General features: G+C 39.1%; 1 protein-coding gene across 2 annotated transcripts in view; it reads right to left on the bottom strand.

The window, feature by feature from the left end:
* Positions 1-19,224, bottom strand: part of prkcbb (protein kinase C, beta b) — a 122,480-nt gene that overhangs the window by 62,070 nt on the left and 41,186 nt on the right. For both annotated transcript variants that reach the window (XM_042505737.1, XM_042505736.1), the window contains exons 4-5: positions 5,819-5,930; positions 5,357-5,485 (exon numbers count right to left, since the gene is read on the bottom strand). In XM_042505737.1, the coding sequence (XP_042361671.1) occupies positions 5,357-5,485; positions 5,819-5,930 (241 nt within the window). The remainder of the gene's footprint in view (positions 1-5,356; positions 5,486-5,818; positions 5,931-19,224) is intronic.

Raw genomic sequence — 19,224 nt, 5'->3', positions numbered from 1 at the left:
CAGGACATTCAAAAAGTTAATAACTGTTTTCGTGGGATTTACTGGACACTTTGTTTTTCACTGAAGAACAGATCCTTTATATTGATTTTATATGCTGTGCAATCCAAGAGGAGTCAATCATGTCTTTCTTTCACAGCAGAAACAGGAAGAAATCGTTTTTACCCTCTTAGATCCGCAATCAAAGTCAGTTACATTTAGTTATAGTAATTATTTTCAGCACTTAAATAGCATGGGCAAAAAGAAAATCAAATTTTTTTTGGCAAATACAAATGTTCCACTTCCTGGGTAAACACTTATTATCAGTGAGTCATCCACCACTTGAGGATGAATAAAGGCACAGCTGAAGTTGGAGCAGATTTATAAAGACTGAGCCTGCACTCCACCCAACTTCAGTAAAATGTGGTCAGGCTGGGAATATTTTCTGTATGCACACTAGTTACAGTAACACATTTCTGAAGCTTTTGTCTTTAAAACTGAACCTTATTCACAAGTGCTTTAACTTAACTTTTTTAAAAACTAAGATCTTATCATTATATTGTTTGATTTAAAAATTATTCTTTTACTCTTATATCTCTCTATCTCTCTCATTTTTAATTACACTGTTTTAACTTTATATTGAGTTCAGCATCTTGAACCTACCTCTGTGTATGAAATGTGCTTTACAAATAAAATTTCCTTGCCTCGATTAGATGGTGTAGGACAATATAACTTGTTTGGACTCTACATGAGAAATGAGTAGAGGGAAGTCTCATTTCAGCCAAAAGTTAAGTCTTCATTAAGAAAGTCTGATGTGTTCAGTAAGGGGCACAGCTGTAATTTAGTTGACAGGAACAAAGCAAAGTTAATGTAAACCTCTGCTGGCATCTGCAGGTGAGTAAAGGCACTACATGAAACTAGAAAACAGGTGTTGACACTGTCCTCGACCATTTATCAGTTCAATAAAACATGAGGCAGGTCAGGATCCCATTTTAAAATACCTGTTTAGACAAGAAATTAGGTCAGTAAAAGTATTTTTTGACAAATGACTGGCTAGACATAGCATTGTATTACATTATATTATAGCATCCCTAAAACAGCGTTTCCAACCTCTCCTTCAGTACCTCTTGCCCCGCAGAGGTACTGAAGATCTCTCCCTGCTGCAGCACAGCTGAATTAAATGATCAGTCTGTCATCAAGCAGCTTCAGGTGTTCATATCGACTTGAATTAGCTGTCTTGGAGCAGAGAGACAAATAAAACATGCAGGACTGGTGGTGCTCAAGGAAAGGTTTGGGAAACGCTGCCCTAAAACATCTATAGTAAAATTTGGTGTCTCTAAATAATAGTAAACATCTCATTAGTGACCCCCTACCTTGAGCCAACATCCAACCACCAACATAGATGAAGAAATCACGGGGAAAACAAAGGCTGACTACTTATAAACACCCACAATATCCTCAATGTACATAATGCAAAAGGTCAACAGCAAGAATTGCTGACCCACAGACCCATGCCGAGGACAAATGCTCTATCTCGCAATGTGAACCACAGTAAAAATAACTCTGCATCTTCGGATCTGTTCCAAAATTTAATGGATCCTTCCTTGGCCCTATGCTACACAAAGTTTCATGACAACCGGGCCAGTACACTTTTCATAACCCTGCTGACAAACAGACAAACCCACAAATAAACCGAATCAATCACTTTTGCTCTCAATTCACATTATAAGCCGCAGATGCCACCACCTCTGGCTGAGAGCAACAAGTCCTTCTTAGTGGGCTTTCTGGGAAATTTGCCTTAAACATTATCCTCAAATGGCGTTTGAAAGCAGACTGCTGAAAATCACTTTGCGAAGTATAAGTAAATGAAGTACAATGAAATTAGACGTAATAGCGCAAATCACTTTGATGTAGCGCCAACAACAACAATCACCTCCAGGTAGTTTTAATGGAAGATAAACGTGAACTCCAAAAAAACTTGTGTATTTCTGTTGTCATTTTCAGCTGAAACTGTAACTTAAGTAAAATCATTTAAAACCCGCCTATCTTTAGTTTCTGCTGTGCTTATTTTACGTGCTGTGCTACTTTGATAAACCAAATCTACTGATTAGAAGCTAGGTAATGTGCGGCAATGTTTTGTAAGCAAAGCATATTTCAGACACCTAAAAAAATAAATCTAAGTTTGAGTATACGCTATATTTTAGATATTTTCACTGCTTTACCTTACACACTAACCAATCTCAGTGCAGTCTGACTTTATGTAGGTGATGTGGGGGTTTTCTACCCAGAAATTATTGTAAACAAATATCTGTCTACACTCTCAAAGCATCTGATCGAGGCTCGGCTCTGAGCCCCTTCTCGTTTGCAGTGGTGATGGACAGGTTGACAGATGAGCTCAGGCAGGAGTCTCTGCGGACTGTATGTTTGTGGCTGATACTGTGATCTGCAGTGAGAGTGAGAGTTGAGGAGAGCCTGGAGAGGTGGAGGTTTGCACTGGAGAGAGGAGGAATCAAAGTTGGTGGGAGCAAAATGGATTCCACGTGTATGAATAAAAAGGAGGACGGTAGGTGAGGGTGTGACAAATAGAGGGGTAGGAGTTTAAATACTTGGGGTCGACAGTGACGGAGTGCAGAATGAGAGGGTAAGTAGAGAGTGCAGGAAAGATGGAGTGGGTGGAGAGGAGTGATTTGCGACTGAAGGGTACCAGCATGAGTGAATGGTTTACAGGATGGTATGTTTTATGGTTTTGAGGTGGTGGCACTGATGAAAGGAGGCAGAGCTGAAGATGCTCAGGAGGATGGACAGAATCTGGAATGAGCATACAAGAGAAACAGCTTAGGTCAGACAGTTTGGAGACAAAGGAAGAGAGGGGAGATTGAGGTGTGCAAAGGAGATATGCTGAGTATTTCGGGAGAGGGATGCCAAAGATGGAGCTGCCAGGCAAGAGAAAAAGAGGAACTGCAAAAAGTAGGTTTATAAATGTGATGAGGGAGGACATGCAGGTTGGTGGTGTGACAGAGGAAGATGCTAAGGACAGGAAGAGATGGCAACACACAATCCGCTGATGCAGGGAAAAAAAACAGCAGACTAAACAAAAGAAAAAAGTTAAAAAAAAAACAGAATTTTGAAAAAGTGCTCAAAAATACAATAATTCTGTAATAGTTATAAATGCATTTTTTTCTACCTTTTTCTTTTTTTCCCTCAGCATTTTTTCATAGCTTTTTAAAAAAATATTTTCTAAAACTTCTAATTTCTTGCAATTTGTGGAACACTTCTTACCAAGTTGCTCTTTTTCCCATGTTTTTGAAAGGAACTGCATCAATTTGCTTAGGGATCAAATGTTTGAATACTAGTGGGAGGTGTATGAAAGCAGCACAAGGAAAGTGACGTTGCTCCAGGTTTTAAAGGGTTTAAACAACTCCAAACAACTTTTTCAAACAGATAAAGTAACAATAAAGTCTGAGTTTTTTTGCAATAAGTAAAATGATCTTTATTTGTGGGAAACATTTGCTCTAAAATGGATCATGGTTCTTGAAACAGAGAAAGCTTTCTGGTTTTGTACACGTAAAAAGTGGACAAAGCCTGAGCTGTGATACTGCTTTGAAACAAAACTCCCAACTGTAACACTGTGCATGAAGCTAGTCATATACTAAGTGGCGTATTAGTGATGAGACTAATGGCTGTTCGTATTGCTCAGTGTTGCTTCCTCTCATACATCACCCCAACAGCAAAACATGCATGCCCTAGTGGGTGAATGTGTGAATGTGTTTGCCTCTTGCTGATTAGACACACAGTGAAGTAACAGCTCAATCAGCCTTAAGTAACCATGGAAATAATCATCACGTACCGGAAGTATATCTTTAGCTTCATATTTGTTTCATTTCTACAGTCAAATGGTTAAAAAACGGATGTAAAAAAATGGCAGGGAGGGCCAATAGTTGTCTTAGTAATATAAGTGGTAGTAGAAGTAGTAGTAGTAGTAGTAGAAGTAGTAGGCAGATTCGATACACAAAGACTGCACTGGGAGACGTCATCTTAAAGCGGGGGAAGGCAGTGTTATGTTGGCATCAATCCATAATAACTTTTGAGCATATTGTAATTCAAAGTGACTGAAACATTAGATTTCTGCACTTCCTCCTGCCTCTGTTTTCAGTTTTTGGAAAATCTAATCCATGACGGGAGACTTTGGCCAATCAAAGGTCATTTCAGCCTGCCTTCAGTAAAAGGTAAAATCCTGTAGAAAGTTGCTATTCCAACAGTGATAGCAAATGTCTACACTGCTAAGCAACCCTCTAAAAAGGGAGATGGACTTATTAAAATGAGTGTTTAAAAGAGAGGCTGATAAAAGAAGAAATAAAAGTCAATACTGGCAAAGTGTTTCAGATAGAGAGAATTTTGCTAATAGTTTAGCCTTACACTAACCTGAGCTAAAGGCTCATGGCTGTGGCTAATTCAAGTTCACATTTATGTAGCTAACTCTGGCAACAGCCTGGACTCACAGTGTGTCCTCCACCTCACACCTTGCTGCTACAGACCAGAGACAGCCAGCAGCAGCGACCCAAATCCAGACAGTGCAAACCGATAATAATAATAATAATACTTCTGTAATACCATGAAACCGCATGAAAATCTCATATCACTGCAACCCCAGTTACTAGATGAAGTGTGTGCAAGAGCTTATTACAGAGAGAGGAAAGCTGCAGGAGGATGTATTTTCAACTTTTTTTTTGCCTTGCCAGAAAACTGCGTACCCCAGATTTCATGCACACATCACCAAATTACACACTTCATACAAAAATAATCAAGAATTATAACTGATGCTCATGAACACTTTGGTAAGCACCAAAACATGTATTCTGTATTTGTCTTAATTGTCACACAAATTTAGCCCTTTTGGAGTACATTGTATCGATTTATGCAGGATTCCCACACATTTACATGGACAAAATTTCCAAACTTTCCTATGACTTTCCAAGCACCCATCATAATTGCTCTTGTCTGTCCCACTAGCCTAACGCTTCTTTAATCATATCAGATATAAACTCTATCCAAGCATAAATTTAGGTAGCTGGCAGACACGAGGGGAGAGACAGAAAAATAAACAAATGTACGAGATGGTAATAAAAACGTCAAACATCAACACACATTACACACACACAGATACACAGTAATGAGGTCAAAACTCTCTGCATCAGTTAGGGAAGAAAATTGATAATGTGCCCAAAATAAACAAATGTTTTTTTTGAGTCTAATCTCACACTGAACTTCTGCTGCATCCATCCTTCACCTCTGCAGGCTCACCAGTAGAGGGAGACAGATGACTGGTATTAATGTCTTAAGAGCTGATGACAGTGTGAGTGTGTTTCTGAGATATACTTACTGGTAACAGTGAGTACATTAGTCTTGACCTCAGCGGTGATCTGGAGGCGACCTCTCCTCTCAGTGTGGTCTGTTCCACACAGGCTCGGCACATTGGCCACACAGCGCTTGTGGATGTTCATCATACAGTCTAGAAAAGACGCACAAAAGATGTATTTTTAACATTATTTAAGAGAGTAACCCCTCCAAAAAGAGCATTTATTTACATGGACATGCATGCCAGTTACAAAAGAGGATAACACCTAAGCACTTGAATAATACAAAATAAATAAATTAATTAAAAACCCAATAAAATAATCAATAATACTAATACTACTACTAACAATAATATACTTTTCTTTTACATCACCGAAACCATTAGTTATATGGAAAATAAAGTTAAACGCGATGTGTGTGCTAATGGCAACGTGATCAATTCAAACGAGTTAGGCATGAATGCATATGTGTGTTGTAGAGCACGTACGGTCACATCTCATGCCCTGGTGTATGAGGCCGTAGAGCAGAGAGCCACAGTGGTCGCAAAAGGTCGGGCTGGAGTAGGTGTGGATCTTAAACTTATGCTTTGCCCTCGGGTCCTGGAAGGAAGGAGAGAGAGTAAGTAAGTAGGTTAGAGAGAGAATAAATAAAAGCAGGGGATTATGATCATAATCATTAAAATCTTTATTCAGTCACATTTCCTGCCTTCTGCTCCTTAGTGCATTAGACAGAAGGACGCATCATCCAGAATAAAGCAGTGGACATTTTGTCAAACGTTTGTTGTGCCGTACAAACGTTGTCTGAGTGCCATCTGTGCATCTATCTGTTAAAAAATAGTGAATAAATGTCTGCCAGACATATAACTTTCAGTTTCCATGCTCTTCCATCACACTGAATATTATTCATAGTAATCTTTTACCATAATGCACATTTCTATATCTCTGTTTTTCCACTTTGCTCCACATTTTGGACAATGTAGCATTCATAACTCAGCCCTGCGACTCCACTTGTGTTTTTAAATCAGCATCTGAAATTGTAATCTGACAAAGGTAAATTTTATCCCAATCTCTTTGTTCACATCAGTTTAGAAAGACAGCTACATGCATGACCTGGGTGGATGTGGATGTGTGTGTGTGTGTGCGCGCGCGCGTGCACGCGCAGTACAGCTCTGTATAGAGTCAGCCTTCCATGAAGTATGTAAAAGCCCCATTGAATTCAAACAGAAACAGAGATCCAGTGCAAGAGTTCACATCAATTAACCACACACACACACACACACACACACACACACACACACACACACACACACACACACACACACACACACACACAATGTGGTGCGACCTAGTTGATTGTATTTTAGGTTCAAGGTCACAGGTTCAGGCCTCTTTGCTTAAATGTTCTTCCTCAATAACGTTGACTATAACTCAGAAGTCGACAACTCGAATTACATCACAACTTGAGGCAGACTTGAGTTTGAGGACTTGAGACTTGCTCAACACTGATAATACTCAATTTGACTCAGAATTGAAAAGAGTTACCTTGAAAAAACTTGACTTTTCTTCTTAGATATTTGCATTTTTTAACAGCCATGTCACATTTTGTTTTTGAAACATAACTGGGTGATTTCTAGTGCGTTGCACACAAACCTGGCAACCTGCTAGGACACAATATAACAGCAGAGGCCAATGCAAGCTGCTATCATGGAGTGGGCTGATCCAGAAGTAAAAAAATGGATTCAGGGATGTTGTTGATTTCTTATCTTTGATTTATTAAAAAAATGTTTCAAACATATAAAAATAAAATAAATAAATTATTATGCAAACAAGTAGACTGCGAAAAAAAGTAATATTTACAGACAATGAAAAACATAAAGATTTTTTTTTTTTATCACATGATGTCTTGGTTTACATATTCAAAAGGGAGTGAGAAGAACTTATTCAATCTACTTCTCCGTAAGTCACTGAATTTTATTAACCAGCTTCCTTATTAGTTTAACCTAAACTCTAATTAATTAAACATATATGCATACACCCAAATACCAAGAATCAAATATCTACAATTTTAATTGTAAAATTGAATAAACAATTAATTAAATAAACAGTAACCCTTGTAAACAGCCAATGACTGTCAAACCCACCTCTTCATCCCTCTACCTTGTGAAAATCATGTTTTTATACAATATTTTAAACTGGTCTGTGGTTGGATACTGGTTTAGCTCCACATTAAAACTGTTCCATAGATTAACTCTACAGATTGATGTAGGCTACAAAAACTTATCCTGGTGGTATGAACACTGCAAGTTTTGAAATTAAAGTTTTGAAGCTTTGTTTTAAGTTTAAAAATTTTGAAAATTACTCTTTTTTTTAGAAAATATAATGTAATGGCACATTCTCTTGCAGGTGGAAGAAATTATGAGTTCTTTTTCTAAGCAGCAGTTTGTGGAGTTTGTGGCAGGGTGGATAAATATTCAGCCTAATCAGATCAGATGAGGAGCAACTGACCGGCTGAGCGGTTAAGTTTCACTTTATCTGCACCTGGCGTTTCGCTGCTCTGTCTGTGCCCAGAGTAAGCTCTGCACCCCGAGAGATGGTGCAATAAATACCAAAATGGTATATATATTCCAATAGCGCTCCTAATGAATGTTCCAGTTCCAAAATATATCACGATGTGTCAGCAGATGTTGATATAGTGACACACTGCCACTAACAAATAAATGTGCTGGAAACCCTGACTTGTCTTGTTGATGCAAAACAGGGACTTGACTTGATTCTCACCACAGTCATTTGATGACTTGATAGAAACTTGAAGATAAAGACTCTAAACTTGCTTGTGACTTGCATGTGTGACTTTCTCCCACCTCTGTTAAAAACTAAAACTAAAAAATTCACCATTAGGGGAACTTTTTTTTCAATTTTAATGTAAATTATGGCCTTTAGATTGAGGAGAGGATATTCATGTAGCAATTCCTCTTTTATGAACATTTGGAACTAAAGCGTAACTAGGGCAGAAGAAGCGCACAGTATTTCTGTCTGGTGTGTGAGTTTGAGTGAGTGACACCTGCAACCACAGCTCAGTGGGCAGGTTCAGTGTTTGACACACATACATATTAACTCAGGACATGTAGCTGATGGCCACAAAGGGATGCTTATTCACAAACACACACACAAACCCAGCAGCCCGAACCCACGGACGATAAGAACGTCCAATCCACCACTTGAGAGTGATCCAGGTTGCGCAGTGAAGCGGGGATGCTTCAGTGTAGGAGTTAATAAAATATTTCTGCCAAGGGGATCCATCAAAGTTACCAAACATGCAGCTACAGTGTTAAATATGATTTCCAAATAATGTTACAGTGCTTTGACGTCGCCAAATACATGTAGTCCTTGGTGTGTGCAGACACATTACTTCCACATGCGTGTTTGTCTTTTCACCTCGTGTTGAGCCAGAAAAATGTGCTGATTGATTTCTTCCTCTCCTGCACACCTGTCCTGGAAAAATTATGTTTAATTTAGGCTGCCACTGCCTGAATTATACCAAGCGTCCCCGAGGTGTCTTCAGAAGTGTGTGCGCTTGTTAAGTCTGAATGATTGTGCGGCTGCCTGTGATCGCCTGCGCGTAGGTGTGTGGGTTTCTTTGCACAACTGTGTGTGTGTGTGTGCTTGCATTTGTGCGTGTGCATCTGTGCGTGTTTGTTCCTCTGCTGGTTCTCAAGGACAAGACCACCTCCTGCCTGTTTTTGTTTCTCTGAAAAAACAAGAGAACATTGTGCTGCTGAAGCTCCAGCGATGAGCAACAGCAGACAGAGAGTGATATGAGGGCTGATGAGACGATGGTGCCAGCTTCTTTACAAACACTGTTGATTAAATACATCCACCTTGAAAATTCGAGGATTGATCAGAGAGCAGAAAACAGGAAAGAAAACAGTGAATAGGGACAAAAAGACATCACTTTTCCAGCCTTTTATCAGTTAGAGCATGTGATCTTTTTGTGAATGGCTGATCAGTCATATCAGAGGAGATAATAGAGTAAATGGTATGATGCCAATCCATCTGTCAATCATCTGTCTATTTTTCTAAAGCCTTGAACTGGGCCTGAATAAAGAAGTGCATAAATGTTCCAAACCTTTCAGGGCTTGTAAATTTGAGATGTCTGTGACCCCCTTCTGATAAGGTTCTGACCTCAGTGAACATGAGCTTTTCTTCTCCAACTGTTTCATCTGAAGAATTTTAGCAGCCTGAGGTGGTAAAAGTATCCAGTATCTGACAAAGCAGAATTTTAAAAAATGTCTTTCTTATGCCTTTTTCGCTGTGGTTAAACAGTCTCCATCTCAACAAGTCATTTCTGTCTATATTTAAGTCCTAAAAATCAAAACTTCAAGTGAACAAAAGAGCAGGTAGCAGGGGGAATTTCAGTTTTCAATTTCAGATTCAACTTGTTTAAGGAATTTTCCAGAAATTGTAAAAGGTAGGTCGAAGAAAATTGCAAATTGATTTTTAGAAAATACTTTAAACAAGTTGATTTATTATGGAATCAAGTAGAAATATTCTCACCAAACTGCAGATTGTTTCACTTGTTCAAAAGCAGACGACTTTAAAGAAGCTGTTTACGACATTCAGATCATATCTCTATGATTCAGAGTTTGAGCTACGATTGTCTGCACACGGTTCTCATCATGGAGCCAGCGGCTAGGAGCTAACGGTATTAACAGCATGAACAGTGCTGACAACGGCAACAATGCTGACGGAGCTGATCGTGTTGCACTTCCATGGCGACACGTTATCAACAGTAACCCCTGCATGACCACAGTGCAGAGAGGCAACAGTGAGCTAGCAAGTGGGATACACATGCAGAGACTTACTTGCACATATTGCAAAACTATCATCAGAAAAACAGCTCTGAAACCAAAGCACTGAATATAAATCAGTTCTTTGACACTGTCCGATCAATAACAACATGGACAAGGTAAAGGACACATGAGCCAAATTAGCTGGGACATACTCTGTGTGATTTAGCAGCAAATCCAGGATTGTTTTTTTCTAGGGGACTTTTAAATTAAGAAACAATGTAATGTGATAATAGTTGTTTTTTTTTTTTAAATTATTATTTCACACTCCGGCTTGTGCACACTTGACATTTTCTTTTTTCCTGCCTGCATGTTGCCAACTTTTCCAACAGTTTCCGCCTCTTGTTTCACTGGATTTTACTCACTAAGACCCCACTAATTAAAGGCAGATGGTGCGGCGTGGTGCTCTTGGACAAATGAGTGTATTGCATGGCATATGTTGTGTTACTGGGTGTCCAAACTGAAAGCCCGCTCATAACATCAGCACACGATGCCAGAGCAGCCATTAGTCAGTGCTTACACACACACACACACACACACACACACACACACACACACACACACTCACACACACACACACACAAACACCAGTGCTTACACACACACACACACACACACACACACACACACACACACACACACACACACACACACACACACAAACACACACACTTTTGTTTTGACTGTTTTCTCTCACACTCTGCTTTTCTTTTGTTGTTTTAAAACACTGCTGTCCATTATTTTGCCTGCCAACAACATCAGTCAACTCCCCACACACACTCATGCATCCTGTCATGTCATTCATGATGCTGTGTGACAGGCCGACAGACAGGCAGGTTCACAGCAGACATCACACAGAGTCCTGGCTCTCAGTCACGGACACAAAAACTCTTTCGATTTTTTTCCTTATTGATTTTGTCTTCAGTCCACTCACTCTTCTTCAGTTAGAGCTCACTGACTTTCTGACATTTCTACGGTGGCAACCATCATCTACTGTACCGAGAAATATTATCAGAAACCTGCAGTTTCTCAAATAAAAAGATGCCCATTGTCCAGCAAACTATTTAATATTACAAATGTGCACATTTGCTACCAAAATGAATGGCCAACTGAATATTTTTGGGTTTTGGACTTATGAGTATTGTTCAGACAAAGCAATAAGGGCTGTAGAAAATCATCTGATATCTAATAAACCAGCAGATTAGTCCCTCACTGATGACTTAATCTTTTAAGACTAACGTTTTGAGAGATCCATTGTCTACTTAATTCACTTCATACTGTGTGGTGATTAGAGGTGGGAATCTCTAGGCACCTCTATAGGACTACAATAAGATTATAAACAATTTGTGGTGCATCTTGATGTATTCATTTCTATACAAGTTTTATTTTTTCTCACTGTGTGACCACCTGCTACTGAACAAAATGATGTATTTGTTATGATACATAATTAAAAAAAAGCTGCAGTCAACAGGCGACTTTGCTCTTTTCTTATCACACGTAGAGCTTTTTTTTTTTTATCTCTGTCCGTCTGCTTGAGTGTGTCTATGTTTGCATGTCTGCTTGTCTAACAGTGACATTCTGCTATTAGTAATAGCCAACTATTACTAGACACTAAAACGATCGTTGCAGATCAGCATAGCTGCAACAGATTTGGTTATGGAAAGGACCAGCTGTGGGGCACTTCTGCCCTTTGTAATTGGAGAGGTGAAGGTGCAGAGAACTAGTGGTATGGACTCGTTAGTAGGAGCTCCAGGATAGCAGATTAGATCAGAGAGTCGACAGACAATGAAAGGGAAATTTCCACACTGCTACTTTAGTCTGCATAACTTAACGCTGAGCATACTTGCCAGGTCTTCACAGCACTATATTCTCTAATCATACATAAATAGTACAACACAGACAACATAACCTGCATTTGTTACTGTTAAGAGTCCTCTCGTGTGGACGTGTGGTCAGAGAAGTACCTTTGAAAGTAAAAAGTTTGGCTTGTTACACTATTGACAGTGACATACATTTTAAGTCTGTTATGTTTCAACATCCCATTGGTTCAGACATAAGAAACGTACGGCACTGTAACCATTGTAACAAGGGATCATAATTTAGAGAATTGGGTTTTCAAATTTAAAAATTATTGACTTTTCTGCAACAAGGTTTATTCTTTTAACAGAGGAGAGGGATGCATAATACCTGCAATCAAATCAAAAGTAAAATGTAATAATACAGCGGCTGCAGTAGCTGCCTTTTCTATCCTGATCAATAGAACAAATGCAGTGTCGTTGTGTTTATCCCCCTCAGGCTGGTAATTCTCCCTCTGGGAGTGTTTAAGTGTTTCTGTGTGAGAGACTATTAAAAGGATTTCTTGTTGATTGGGGAAGATATGCAGAGCAATCACTCTTGGAAAAAGAGGCTTAATGGCATTGCAAGAGCAGCAGAGAATGAATGAGTGATAAAAACAGAAGGAGTAAGGGAGTGAAAAGAGGGCTGAGGGTGGTGGTTTCATCTTCACACCCTGAATGCAACTCCTCTCCTCCTTCCCTTTCTCCATATGCTAATCGCAATCTCTCCATCACTTTGTTAGCCCTCCTCCTCTCTCAAAGGTTACCTTGTGGTTTTAACCATCTGGTCACACATACTGTTAAATATATCATCGTATCGGAATATGCAAGTTATTTATTTTTTCAGTTATTTAGATCATGAAAAAAAACGATGCAGGACGGAGGATCTCCACATGACAGATAAAAGAAATGGAGTGACACCATGAGACACACCTGTAATATGAGCCATTATGCTAAAAAATGTCTAGAGATAAGTTTTTAAGACTCTCACACGTCTACATTAACGAACAGATCCTGGAAATTGCTGTGCAACTGCAGTGCAAACTTTGCTTCCAGCAAACTATGCATTTTCTCTGTAGTAAAAAAAACTTTAATGGCAGATTTTCCAGAAGCTTCAATTAATGAAATCATTTTAATACCAAAATAAATACACTAAAGGGCCGGTGTGTCAATTTAGGGGAATTAGTGGCATCTAGCAGAGGGGATTGCAGATTGTAACCAGCTGAAACTTCTCCTGGTTCAAACCCTGGTTCGTTCATTGTTCAGGAGGTTTTTACGGTGGGCCACGTTAGAAATAAGTGTTGTTTGTTTGAAGTTAAAAACGCTGCAGCACACACACACACACACACACACACTTTTGATTTACAAAAGAAGCAAAATGGGAAATTTTCCCCTGCTTTCTTTGAAATCCCAGGAATTGAAATAAAATGTCTATTAGTTGCACAAACACTACTAGTTTTGCTTGAAATACTAATTTAAAAAAAAAGAAACATTAAAATCTCCTCAACATGTATGAAAAGGACCGGGCGTGTCACATCCTGGCACAAAATATAAACCGAGGTCAGCTTTGAAATGCATGATATATGCTGTCAAATATTTTTGCCAATGAGTCAATAGGGAGGTGAATGCTTCAAACGTGGCAGTGACAGTGGAGCAGAGGTTAACAGTGTCACTGGCACGTTTGAACCTGAAACCTGACAGGTCTCTCTCAGTGCACGTTTCCTTGGAGCGCTTCAGTTTCCTCACACAGACCTACAGGTTAGGTCAAATGCACACTATAAAATGTCCACAGCTGTGGATGTGGGTCTGTCTGTGGGTGTCAGCGCTGTGACAGAGAGTCCAGGCTGTAAACTGCCTCTCACAGAGAGAAGCCATTACCGCCCTGCTTCAGTTGTGTGCAATAAACTGAACACAAAGCAAATCAATGTCTGAAAATGAGAACATGTGCTATAATGTGTTCATACATTATTCCCCTTTCAGTTATTGACTGTTTGTGTGCGTGCAGAAATGTGTGTGAGAAGAGAAAACACGCATGCTATAAAGAGCATGTGTGCTCTGACTGTTGCATGTACAGGCAGTCCAGAAGAGAATGCTGGCATTGTACATTTCTGCAAAGGATGAACACATTACAAGTTTTGGGTTTTGTTTTGTAGCAACCTGTTGCTGTTTTTCCAGTAGCTTTTTAGGCTCAAAAAGTGGCAGTCTTTTCCAAGACAACACTGCATTTCTAGCAGGGATTGTGCCCCAAAACGTTGCTGTTAATTTACCAAAAAATTGCTGTTTATCCAGCAGGGATGTGGCCTGAAAAGAAGTTTTGGGTTTTTTTCTAACAGAGACACAGCTGCTTTTCTGGCAAAGATTGCAACCCGAAAAAGCATTTTGTTTTTATTTTAGAGGAAATGCTTCTTTTCCAGCCAGGATTATTGCCCCGAAAGCATTTTTTACCAAGACATTATGGCTGTATTTTACAGTGAAAAGCAGTTGTTTTTTTACTGAAACGTTTCTGCTTTTCATGACCATAATAAAGTGGTTTTGGTGAAAACATAACCACACTTAAAACACAGCATTGTTGAAAGTTTCAAAATATCTGTAACATAATAAATTGAAAATGTTACATGTCCATGGTTTGCAGAAATATTCAATGTGAACAATTTTTCTGACAGTTGGATTGACTTGGAGAGGCTCGGGTGCACGTTGAGAGGCAAAGGAATTTCAGGGGAAAGGAGGAGGAAAATCTATCTTGGCATAAAGACTGTTACTAAAAGAAATTGATGCTGGCTTCGGTAAGCAAACACCCTTTGCTAAATTTTACGATTGGTATTTTATTCTACTTTGCATGTGGCACCTTGTATTTAGGCTGCTTCTGGAAGAGGCATTTTTTCTAGTCAAAGGTTTATTGGGGGAGTTTTTCATCTGAATTAAGAGTCTAAGGATAGATGTGTCATATGCTGTACAATTTTTACAGTACAGCCGAGTCAGTTTTGATTTTATAGACAAAACTGCCTTGACTTAACATTTCTATCCCTAAAATATGTTTTAGGAATTCCAGGACCAGTGGGAAATAAATAATCATAGTCTTCCTGTCTTCCACATATAGTAGTTAAGCCTGTTGCAGCACTGCTTTGTGTATGTATCTATGTTAGTATCTCGGCCTCTAATAGATACACACACACACACACACACACACACACACACACACACACGCTGAGTTCTATAGCATGATTAGTGGGCTGTGGGCACGAAATGTAGGTTTCATTAGAGGATCTCATCCCTCGACCTCTCCCGCTGGGAACCCATTCTATTAACCCAGATCTATAATTGACTTCTTCTTTTAAACATACGCAGCTGTCAGAGAGAGGAAGTGACGGGGAGGGACTGGCAGGAGGTAAAATGGGAGTGGTGGGCCAATTGCTGCACACAGTGAGACAATATTACTGATTATGTAGAATAACTCTGCGCTGTCTATTGCATTTTCCTCTTTAGCTGCATCTATCTGGTGTCCTTCAGACACATCTCCGGCTCGGCTGCTCTTTCATGTATGTGACCCACAAAGAACTCACTCGATGTTATCAGCTTCAGAGACTCGGAGAACGCTCAGGATCGGTGGTTGCCTGAGGAGTCATTGTTCTGATGGAGATGAATCCTATTATGGCACTGCCTATTAGAGCTGCCTGAATATGGGCAAAATTTAAATTGCAATTATTTTGATCAATATTAAGATCTCAGTTATTACAGTGATTTATATAGTGATAAATATCTTTATTGCACTTACTGCCAATGTAGGAAACCTTTTATCAAAATAAGACTTAGAGTAAGGTTCTACCCCTGGATTCAGTGCATCTCTTCGAATCAAAACATACAAAAATTTAGAAATGCACAATTTTTTTACATTTAATTCGTCTGACACCGATATGGATATATATACACTTTTTTTCCACCTAATTTTAGTGATCATCATGTCTCTTCTGTAGCATTAACATCATATTACATATACTTCTATTGTGATGGCCCACCAGCAGATGAAGCAGTAAAATACAATGCTTTTCAATGTAAATAAACTTCATGCATTGTGCAAAATAAGAAAAATACTTCAACTTAGGGTTGATGTTTCGTACATGTTCAATTTGTCAATAAAAAAAATATTGGTTTGTGATCGTGGCAGATATCTGCATTTTGGCTGATTCTGATATTTTATTTTGAAGGCAAAATTCACCCATACTGGTGATGTGTAAAATTGTACCAGAAAATATAGGCTAAATAAATATATCACCACAGAATGCAACCTGATTGAAAATATTGTTTCTTGGATGTATCCATCAATTCTTTTTCAGTGGTCATGGTAGCATGACACGTCATACAGTGTCGTTGTTGTGGATGTCTGAGTTGAAGCTGGACACGGAGCAGGGATTTAGCTAGTAAAAGGTAGTAATTTTTTTTTCTTGGCCCTTATGCATTCATTGCGGTTCATGGTGTTTTTTCAGGCGTTTTGACAAGTTAGCCGTGTTACTGTCTGTCTCATGCATACCATTTGTTCTCTCCTGAATCCCAAAGACTTTGAAACAATGTCAGCAATTGATAAATGGATTATTTAGCTTGTCTGTGGTGGCAATATTCAGCAAAGTTTTTCACCGCTTGCTGTCGTAGTGTGTGCGCACAGCAGCAGCTCCCTTAAAGAGGAGGCTGTTAGTTTAGGAAACACTTGATCTGATAGGCTGTGGAGTTTTCTATGAGCGGAGCACGCATCTTAGTGTCAATATCACAGTCGATCAATTTAATTCAATTGTGGGAGGCCAAAATCATGACTGAGATTACCATTATACAGCTCTTGCACAAGCAAACAATTCCTGCAAAGCCCTTTTAAAAATTGTTTTTTTTTTTTCTGTCAATACAGTACACACAAACCAGCAGAGAGTGTGCACTCAGTTTGGCACACTCGGGAAAAGCATTAGGTATAACTGCTAATGGTTTCAGAAATGGTGCTTCAAGAGTCCTTTTTTGTTTAAGCATTCAGAGAAAAACTGTAAATAGCAACACTTCAGTGTGCTGAAAATGTTCAACAAAGAATCTGCCCTGCAGTGATTATTTGGATTAGAAATACAGAAAAAATAATAAGCCAGTGACGATGTCCATAATCTTGAGAAAAAGCAAACCACAGAGGGAGAAGAACACAGCTTTGTTTTTCCTCTGGCAGAATAACGAAGCTGAATTTTAAACAGTATGACTCGGCCTAACCATTGTTATAATAAGCTCTTTGACAGATAAAACAGTAGAGGACACCTATGTTACGTGATCAAGCGGAAATGACTGAAATATAACTGCTGAACTCTCTTAGTTTCTAGTTCAAGAAGTCAGTTCTGTGCAGGTGTGCGTGGGCGAAAAAACACTGTGTCAAGCTGACGCCATTATTAGAAAATGTTCACTCGTGTTTTATAATGTTCCATGATCAAGTCAGAGAGCTTTTATGATCATATAATGTAATGTTTTCCTGGTTTGGTAATCTAGCAATAATGCACATGTGTAAATATTTGTGATATTCCCTGACATCCTCAAAGAACTCATCAAATCCCCCGTCAGTTGAACAAGTGTAAATTTCAAAACTTATTATGTTCAAAGAATTACACGACTAACAGAAACCCCCCAGTGTTTATAACCTGTGCTCTGTGAGCCTACCTGTCTTCCTGTCTCCTATATTTAAACGCGCAGCTACTTTGGAGCTGAGATACCCGACGTCCCTATTGTGCAGGAGCTGAGGTCATAAGACCACGAACTCATTAAGGAGATGACATGGAGGGGGTGGTGAGGCCCCGTAATTAAGAGCAGGGGCCCCCTGGGTGGAGTGGCATTTAAATAGAGGATGTACAGAATAGAGTGGAGAGAGAGACAGTGGGAGAAAGATTAAGGGAGACGAGAGTTATATGTACGCGGAATATAGAAATACAGTGTCGGAAAAAGAGGAGGGGCATTCAGAAGAAACAGAAGAAGATATATAAAGATGTGGGATGACATTTGAAGCAGCCAATGGAGAAACAGGTTATCTGACAGGTTCAAAAAGTCAACTAAAAAGCCTGTGAAGACGTTTTAAAGGAGTCACAGGAATGATTTGTAGGAAAATTCAGGTATATTTTAACCTGGCATATTACCAACAAATGTGACCACTGAGAGTCGATGGGTCATGCAAACTTTGCACTCACCACCTCCGTAGTAGAGATACAAAGCCTCCCACAGCTTTCCAAACAAATAGGATTTTCACATGAATCATTTCAAACGTTTGTCTGAGTCAGAGTCTGACCCCTGGGATTACCATGATGGCTAACTGCATCAGATCTTCATCCTGGTCAACTTTCCGATGGGGTGGGCAAAAAAGAATATCACAATATTTCAGGGCGTTTTGGCCATAACTATATTCTTGATGAAATGAAAAAATATGGAATAATATTGTATTATTAATTTCAAGAACATACAACCGCAACAAAAAAGGTGTAATAGTTTTATATGTCTACAATCAATGCAACAGGGTGCCTTCATATATTCAGAAAAAATGACCAAAAATGGTCACTAATTTCTTTAGTTTGCAAACAACAACAGTAACTCAGGGTGAGATTCAGATTAAATTCAGATTTATGCATACAATATAAATAGTACAGCAATTCATTTTCTGCACTTCAAAACATATCCCACGTGTTATCTGAGAAGTCGAGGATAAAGTCATAATATTTTAAGGAAAAAAAGTCCTGCTCTAGTGTGCTGTGAATGTTATTGCTCTGTGCTCTAGTTTCCCCATCAGATCGTCTGACAGATTGAACCCTGTTCGAGACTCTCTCTAGATGAGACAAAGTAGGGAAGCGGCCATGCCCTGCTCTTTATGTCATTTATTCATTCATTTATTTTGTGCATGGAAATTTGGTTATTGTGAAGCAGCTGATGAAACAGTCGCAGGCTTATACAAGCGCAACGTCATTGCTTTACCTGAGTCATCGCTTTGCTCCATTTGTTGCTCTAAATAACACATTTCAATACTTTTATTTGAGGATTTAACTTATTTAATGACTTTTCTAGCCTTTTTTTACGAAACTGTAGATACAGGAAGAAGAAAAACATAGAAAAAGTGTTTAAGAGAAGCTGTAGCTGTTTGGGAACACGGCCCAGGCAATTATCACCTTGACTTAAACTGAAGCTATCAAAGAAGAGACTATTTAACGCACTCAACATGTC

Source organism: Plectropomus leopardus, chromosome 17 (assembly GCF_008729295.1).
Source record: "Plectropomus leopardus isolate mb chromosome 17, YSFRI_Pleo_2.0, whole genome shotgun sequence".
Classification (NCBI taxonomy): domain Eukaryota; kingdom Metazoa; phylum Chordata; class Actinopteri; order Perciformes; family Serranidae; genus Plectropomus; species Plectropomus leopardus.
Note: the sequence above shows the minus strand (reverse complement) of the source record. Positions and strands in the feature narration are given on the sequence as shown.